Source organism: Trichechus manatus, unplaced genomic scaffold (assembly GCF_000243295.1).
Source record: "Trichechus manatus latirostris isolate Lorelei unplaced genomic scaffold, TriManLat1.0 scaffold00140, whole genome shotgun sequence".
Taxonomy (NCBI): Eukaryota; Metazoa; Chordata; class Mammalia; order Sirenia; family Trichechidae; genus Trichechus; species Trichechus manatus.
Window position 1 is genome coordinate 2,060,806 of NW_004444076.1, and position 8,509 is coordinate 2,069,314.

General features: G+C 39.9%; 1 protein-coding gene across 9 annotated transcripts in view; it reads right to left on the reverse strand.

The window, feature by feature from the left end:
- DLG2 (discs large MAGUK scaffold protein 2) overlaps positions 1-8,509 on the reverse strand; it is a 2,186,317-nt gene that overhangs the window by 374,961 nt on the left and 1,802,847 nt on the right. For all 9 annotated transcript variants that reach the window (XM_004385499.2, XM_004385504.2, XM_004385503.1 and 6 more), the window contains one exon: positions 6,195-6,351. In XM_004385499.2, the coding sequence (XP_004385556.1) occupies positions 6,195-6,351 (157 nt within the window). The remainder of the gene's footprint in view (positions 1-6,194; positions 6,352-8,509) is intronic.

The following is an 8,509-nucleotide window of genomic DNA, read 5'->3' on the forward strand; positions in this document are numbered from 1 at the left end:
TTTGAATAGTATCCCTGACTGGAGGTAAAGAAAAGGCCAGGGTGACTGGAGTCTAAATGAGAATAGAGAGAGTGATATGAGATGAGGCCCTCAGCCAGGCAGGCAGGGGCCAGACCCTGCAAAACCTTGTAGGCCATGTTAAGAATTAAGAAAGTCACTGAAATGTTTAAGGAAATGGGAGAAATGACATGATCACACATTCTTTTTGAAAGGCTCACTCTTTCCAAATGCCAGAAATTTGTATGGGGGCGGTGGGGTGGGGGTGGTAGGCACTGAGCAATCAGCAGGGACCCAGGAATCATAGAAAATAGCCAGCCATTGCTGAATCCCTACCATCTAGGATAGCAGGGCTCTGAGGCCTCAGCTGAGGAGGCGTCCATTCTCTGCAGCCTCTGCACTGGGCACACCTATTTTTATCTGAGGTGCTACCTGGATCAGGTGAGCTGCAGGCTCTGAGTTGAGCGGGAAGACAAATCCCATAAGATGGGGAGAAGTCTGAATGGCTGTCAGAATTGGGGGAGGCAAAACTGGGGCTTAAAACTTGAGACCAAAGAACCAGTGGGTGTAGAGAGAGTGGGGTTCAGCAGAGAGAGCAAACCCTGAAACAAGCACAGTGCCCTGGGCAGGCAGCCTCCACATGGTTTCTGGACCAGAAACATGAATTTAACTGGTCAGGGTTAGGGTAAGAGTCTTCACATTTTCAAAGAAATCATCACCTCTACTTGATTAGAGTTCACTTTGAGGTTGTATAAGGGGGTGCCCTGGCTGATAGCGGACACTGAGTTTTTGAAATCTTGATTAAAAAAAAAATTAGAGACTCACAAAATTGCATGTTATTTTCTGTCTCTAGAGCTAAAAATGTTCAGTATTTCGTCCAGCAAATACTGGTTCTTTGAGCAAAATTATGATGGGCCCTTTGGTTACAAAGATGTATACAAAGGATGGGTCTATCCATTTTCTTGGGGGTAATTGTGAAATCACACTTAACCTAAAGGCAGATGTTGAGTCATTTGATTTTAGAGCCAATATTGGTCTCTGAGACTTTTAGTTTTGGTGGGGAGGGTACAGGAAGGAGTGCTGAGCTAGAACAGAAGAAACGTTGTGGACAGGGAAGACTAGAGTTGGGACTGATGTTTGTTCCTGAGGAACGGGTGGGAGTTTCGCTGCAATGTGGGTGACTCCATGTGTTGAAGCTCACAGGAGAGAAGCTGAAGATGTTGCATAGGTGAGAGACTCTGTAAGACTTCTGATTTAAGCAGTTGTGCTTTGGGGACAAAGTGACAAAGTGGCACAGAGCTGGGGAGATGGCCTTTCTGCTCTCCTCTGCACAGGCCTTGGAAACACTCTGGTAGCTTGGGGAGTGCTTGTTTCTGGAGCACGGAAAGGAGACCCTAAGTGCGAATCCTCAAGCACCATGACTCCTCATGGGGTTGGGGGCCAGGGATGGAGAGGGAGGACAGGGAAGATATAGCATGGTAACTAGAAGAAACAAAGTTTGTAAGTTTTTATGAGGACCACTTTAGGGACTCCAAGAAATAATTTAGAACCTTTTTTGGGGGGTTGGGAATTTAAGGGGTTAGATTTCAGCCATAATACCATATGAATTTAGAGTTGTTATTTGACGTCTAACAGTACAAGGATAAACTTGTCAGTACCCTCTCTGAATAACCTGAGGATGAGGGCTTGGCAAATAAGGTCCTCCCTCACGACACGGCTCTAAACATGAAGATGGAAAAGCAACCTGAGTCTGAGGTGAGCTGTGACTCATTTTTACTCTTTCTAAATCCACAATGCAATTTAAATTTAAAAAAATGTACAACTATTTATTGTACCTTCACCTCAACAGCTGCAGCATTTCACCTCTGGCAATACACTTTCCCAATCATGTGTCTTGGAACACAGTTAGTTAAGAAGTCCATCAAAGTGAGTGATGGAGTTAATAAGGTCAACTGGGGTGACGTTTTTTAGATTCCTGGGAAATGAGCAAACTAAAATTGCTTAGAGAGACCAGAAAGAATCTCTTTCTAGGGGTACTGCTTCTATGTCCTCTGCTCTACATTTTTACATAACAGAGCATTGAAACAAATAATAACAGAAGCATTTCTATTTTTCCCTCTTCAGGAAGAATGCCTGAGGAGGTCAGTGCACTAGTTAATGCGATTGCATGCCAAATGTCCTAAATTCCTCTCCACAAATACCTCAAGAAGATGATTCAGTTATTGGATAAGACTCTACAACAAATCTCTGAGAAGTAAAATACATAAAGGATAAATTAGAGATGAAAGATCACAAATAATACATGCATGGAATTTAGCCTAAGGTGATGATTTCTTTCTCTTTCAGCATTTTAACTACTTTAGTTCTGGAGCTGGGGGGCTGGCAGGGGATAAATTCTTACAACGGAGCTTTGGTGCTTTCCACTGAAAGGTTGCAATGCAATGTGCTTGAACAATACATGAACAGTAGGTGGCGCCCCAATCTTAAAAGACAGCAAAAGACCAGGTCCCCTTTCCTTATAGGCAAGAATGACCACCTTGTAGGAAAAGTCAAGGATGGGAACTATAAAAATATCTGTTCAAGGGTTTCCCACTATTGGTGTCCTTGGAGATGTTCCTTGGTGTAATGGTTTGATGGTCAGATGTGTTTGGGGAAAAATTATATACCTTCTCTGCTTCTTGGAGATTTCCAATGCTCACTGGTAAAGAGATGTTTTTGAGTTCTTCAGTGAAGAAACCTGGTACCAGGGTACCCTTTCTTTGAGCAGCAACCTATTAAAATCCTACTGTATCATTGTTCTGTGAACACATTTTGGGAAATGCTGATCAAATTCAACCCCTGTTCGAAAGAAGGAACAGCTCCAACTATCTAAAAGAAGCATTCCTTATAAATAGCTACCTGAAACTTTTTTTAAAACAAAATTGACACATTCTTAAGGCAGTGTGTTTACTACTAATAATAGCTAACATTGGTTTAGAACTTATGACATGCTCTGTTCTGTGTCACTGCCTTCTCTCTTTCCTTGCTATGCCATATAGATATATATACATGATATAGATATATGATATATGGATATACCACTTGTAGGCTGTGAATATTTTTAGGACAGGATATTTCTTCTTTGAAATATCAAGCCCTAGTACAGTATCTGGTACATAGTAAACCATTAATAAGTAAACTATCTAGGAAGACTCTGGAAGACAGGCCTGGACATTCTGCCCCAGATTAGAAAGACCACTGTCTATTACATAAGTCTCTTCTCTATGAAGACCAACTGAGCTTCCCTCCCTGGGGATTCTATCTTTCTTCTCTGAACTTACTACATTACTATTAGTGTGACTTATATGCAAATTAATCTTACGTGATCTTGTGGTATATTTTGAATTTTTATTTAGCTATTGATTACTATCTAGCGTTTTTTGTTTTTGTTTTTTCCCAAAAACATATAGCTTGCCCCTGTGTGCCTAGTGTAAGCTGTAGATGTAGAATATTACGTTCTCCATATTCCATTGATAGTAACTCTATCCTGCCATTTTTCCTTTCCATATTGTAATGTTTGAGCTTCTCAAGACTGCTTTTTTTTCTCTCAGTGTTAACCAATTAAATTCTAGTACTTAGCCTTAAAACTAACCACTTTCTAGCCACAACTTAAATAAATTTCAGCAAGCTAAGAAAGAGAAATGTTCTCTTTTCTCTTTCAGTTGCAAAAAAGCAGATAATATTTTCAGCATTGACTTGTCCTTGCTAATGTTATACCTAAAAACGAGTCTTATATGATACTTGAACTTCAGAGATTGTTGCTATGTTCTGTGAGTTGTAATCTCAAAAAAGACCATACTTCTGATTGGCCTTACTTACTGTGTGGTCCTGGTAATAATATTTAAATGGCTATGTCTACTTTCTGAAAGTAAAAATACTTGTGCGCTCTTTGTGGAGCCACAGGAGGATTATTATCCCATCCCTATTCTCCCACATGCATGGAGGTTAGAACAAATAAAACCTATGGCTTAGTGGATTTCTCATTTAAACAGAGTTAGAGTATCTAATGTCATCTCTGTGTCTCAGTTTCCTCATCCTTAAAATGAGTATAATAAAGCATGGGGTTGATATGAGATTAAGTTAGTTAAAACAGTGTCTGACTCAAAAGCACCATGTGTAAGTATTAGCTCTTTACAGCTCTATGTGTTCCCGAGTGTGGTGTGCACATAGACTGATATGCACCAAGAAGGTGTTAAATACTGCTGACAAGCTTTTTAAGACAGATTGTTCTGTGAGGAGAAAGAACATTGATTTTGGGTCAAAACTTGATTTTCAATCCGACTTCACAGTCAGTAGCTATAGAGCCTTCGGAAAATCATTTAGCCTTTCTGAATCTCCTTTTCCTAATCTAGAAAATGGGAGTACTAATGACCTATCCTAACGCTTAGAATTCCTTTGAGAATCCTCAGAATTAATGTATGTGAAAGTGCTTCATAGCTCAGAAAGTGCTAGGATAATATGAATCCTAACAGTGGTGAAATGACAGAGTGGGCCCCTAGTCTACAATTTTGAGCCAGGATGATGAAAATACGTTACTCTGTTTTAGACAGAAGTTTAGAGTCAATCTCCTAAGCTATAGTGACTTGTTAAAATGCTACCATATTTATTCAACACTTTTTCACTCATTAAACATTTTTTGACAGACTGCTATGTGCCAGGCACTGTGCTATATGTTGAGGATATAAAATCAATAAGATAGAGAATGTGCTTTCAGATGTTTACCATCTAGTTGAGGATAACAGACATGTAAACAAATATGTGAGACAAAGTTTAATAGCTGATGGTTATATCTTATGTATCATTTTAAGTGTCTAAGAAATAGGTAAAGAAGAAGTAGTTGGAGGAGTAAGGTTCAGCCCTTAGAAGGGAGAACAAGCTCCTGGAATGGGACCTTACATGACTTCTCTCATACCCAACACCCTTCCAGACATGTTGTCTGATGGGTAAGCAGAGGCTGCACGTGTGGGAGAAGCACAGGAACATGCAGGTAAGGCCATCCATGCAGACTGCCAGACACTTTACTCAGGTCAACTGATTTATGCTGTACAGGTAAGTCATGTTTGTGTGTGTGTGTGTGTGTGTGTGTGTGTGTGTGTGTGTGTGTGTGTGTGTGTTAGAGAGAGAGAGAAAGGGAAAAAGAGAGAGGGATCTGCCCATCTGTGTTTAAGGGAATGATGGCTAACAATTATAAGGTCACTTAGAGAATTCTAACTATAAATCATAACTATAAAATGAAAAGAAATTTTTCTAAGTACACTATGAAAAACTGTACTCTTTATGTGATTCTCTATTATTATTTGCATGATTACCAAAACTCTAATATAAGTGTGACAGTCACAATGGATTTAACTACGTATCACAGAGTTTATACAAGGGAGGTAGTTTCATGTAGTGGAAAGAAATGGTCAATAAATATTTGAATCAAAGTAATGAAATAGGGAAAGAAAGAAGGAGGAATGGAAAGAAAGAAGGGAGGGAGAGAAGAGGGAGGGTAAATGTGATGGGCATTAAAATAGAATATTTAAATCCTACCTCTGATTCTCTCTAGTTATGTGACCTTTGGCAAGTTGCTTAACCTCTCTGAACTTTATTTTCTTCATCTGAACCTGGGACAATACCTTTTGGGATGATTGTGAAAATTAAAAACAACTTTTGTAAAATGCTTGGCAAATAATAAGTGATTAATAAATTGTTGTTGATAATTTATGTACTTAGGTAAATGGTAATTCTGCTACCACTCATCACCATCACCAAAACTGGGTATAGTGTTATTTTACACACTTTCTTACGTAGTTATAGACATCAATCTATACATGTCATAAAGGTGCAGTTTGTAGAGCACGGTCGTGTATTTAGAAAATAAGCAGTGCATTTTTAAAATAATATACCAGCTTAAAAAAGCAACATTTTCAATGTTACAATAGTGGGATATATGTCTCTGAAAATCTAAAAGAGAATATCAACCCTTTTATCTTTATCTGAGGAAAGTAAATGTAACAAGTATCAAGCACCTGAATACCGTTTAAACTGTGACACACACCTAAAGCCATAAAGTTCTCATCTATTCTTCCTCTGTAATTAAGGTGTTTTGGGAACCATAATTAATAGTGACTTTTTCACCATGGTATCAGGAGTGAAGGGTAAAGAGTAATACTCACCGATAGGATCTGGTCTCCTCTCTGGAGCTCCCCACTTAGGTCTGCTGGTCCACCGGCCAAAATGAAGGACACAAAAATACCTTCTCCATCTTCCCCGCCCACAATGTTGAAGCCCAGGCCAGTGGAACCTTTGTGCAGGACCACCTTGCGGGGCTCCCTGCAGAAACAAATAGAGAACACAGCTCACAGGGTGACTCACTCAAGAGTTAGGCTGCTTTTACTTTCATTAGGATATATAATACTGGCAATTCATTACCTATGAGAGTGGATTCCCAAAGTAAGTTGTATTCACACATCAAGAAAGCAGCTAAAATCAAGGCAGGTGTCTTAGTTACTCACTGTAACAACTATAAAAATACCTTGTAAAATCATTCCCTAATTCCAACACATGTTCTTAAAATAGCCCAACCTCCACATTTCCTTTGTTTAAAACATTTGTTCTTGCATTGAGCACCAAAACAAGCACTCAGTAGGGTGGGTATACCCCAAAGAAGGGGGAGATTTTTGGGAGACAAGAGAATGGGCCAGATCGAGAAAGATCATATACATACCACCCTATGGGTTTGTTGTTTGTTTGACTGTTTACTAAAATTTACTCTGTAGGCAATGGGGACTTATGGGAGGACTTTGGAGGTACCAAGAATATCTGAATCCACTTTAGGAAGATTAATAATTTGCAGGTGCCAAGACTATTGGAATCTATTTTAGGAAGATTAACAAATGGTCATTGTATGGTTGACTGGGGGAGGGCTGCGTGGCTGTAACAGGAGGCAGAAACCCCAGTTAGGGTGTTGTCCCAGTGATCCAGGTGTGAGGCACTGATGGACTGAACCAGGGGGATGGTGGTGAGAATGAAAAGAAAGGCAAACACGAGAGAGGAAATACGAGAGGATGAGGAGTGGGTCCAGAGCTTGACTGAGGCGTCCGAGGAGTAGGGGAGAGACAGCAGCTAAGTACTTGGCAAGTAGGAGGGGGGCATGGAATCCAGCGTAAAGAGGATGAGTGAGACTTTTGAAATGCTGAGTTCCAGGTGATGGTGGCGTTTCCATGTGGAGATGCTCTGAAGTAGTTGGAGACAAACGCTAGGAATTTGGGGACTGAGAGACAGGGTCATCAATAAAAGGTGAGAGGCGGAATCTTGAACCAACAGCTCACTGAGTGTGTGCACAGGTCAGAAAATCATGGAACTGTAGAATTCTAAGGGATATTTAGAAGGCATCTAGTTCAATTGTTGCTATCAGTAGTTTTCAGAAAGGCACTCTGCAAGCCTTAGGGTTGACATAGGTGCCTTTGTATCACTCACCCTCTTCTCCCAAACATCTCAGTTTCAATCACTGAGGTTCCTTTTTGATCCGTTTTTATATATTGGATTTTCCTGTTCTTAGTGATGTAAGAATGGGAAAAAGCTACCCAATGTATTTCCATATTAGTCACTATGAGTTGGAATCGACTTGATGGCAACGGATTTGGGTTTTTTTTTTTTTTTTGGTTGACAGACAGTCTGCTATTTGCTATCACATATCCATGAAGAAAGAAATACATTATATTTACCCTTATTATAAGAAACCGCATAAAATGCATGTCACAACTTGGACTGTATGTTCCACAGCATTACATTAACTCAGAGGTGACTTAACACAGAGTTAATTCATTTTATTCCACAAATATTTTGTGAGTAACTATTAAGTGCTATAAAACTATGTGAAACTGTTCCAGGTGCTTGGAATGTATGTAAACAAAACAAAGACACCTGCCCTTATGGGGGCATATACCCAGTAAGGAATAGATGCAATAAAGAAGCTCATCATATAGTTATGTTAGAAAGCAATATATGCTCTGGGAAAAAAAAAAAGCAGAACAGTGTAAGTGGGATAGGTTGTGGCAGGGGAGGGCCTGAGTAGGCTTCATTGAGAAGGTGACATTTGAGGGAAGACTGAAGGAGGTGAGCAGACTCACCATGTGGATATGTGGAGGAAGAGTATTCCAGCCACAGGCAACAGTCAGTGCAGAGGCCCCAGTGTGGGAGTGTGCCTGATGTGATTAAGGAAGAGCTAGGAGGTCAGTGTGGCTCCACTGAGTGAATGACGGAAGGAGAATATTAGTAGATGAGGTAAGTATATTAGTTTTCTATCGCCGAGTAACAAGTTACAGCAAACTTAGTGGCTTAAAACAACACCCATTATTATCTCACAGTTCTATAGGCCAGAAATCCAGATAGGCTCAACCAGGTTCTATCAAAAATGGGAAAATCAGAGCTTTATGGAGGGAGCCTTGTATTTTAATAAAAAAGAGAGAGAATCTGATTCATACAGAAG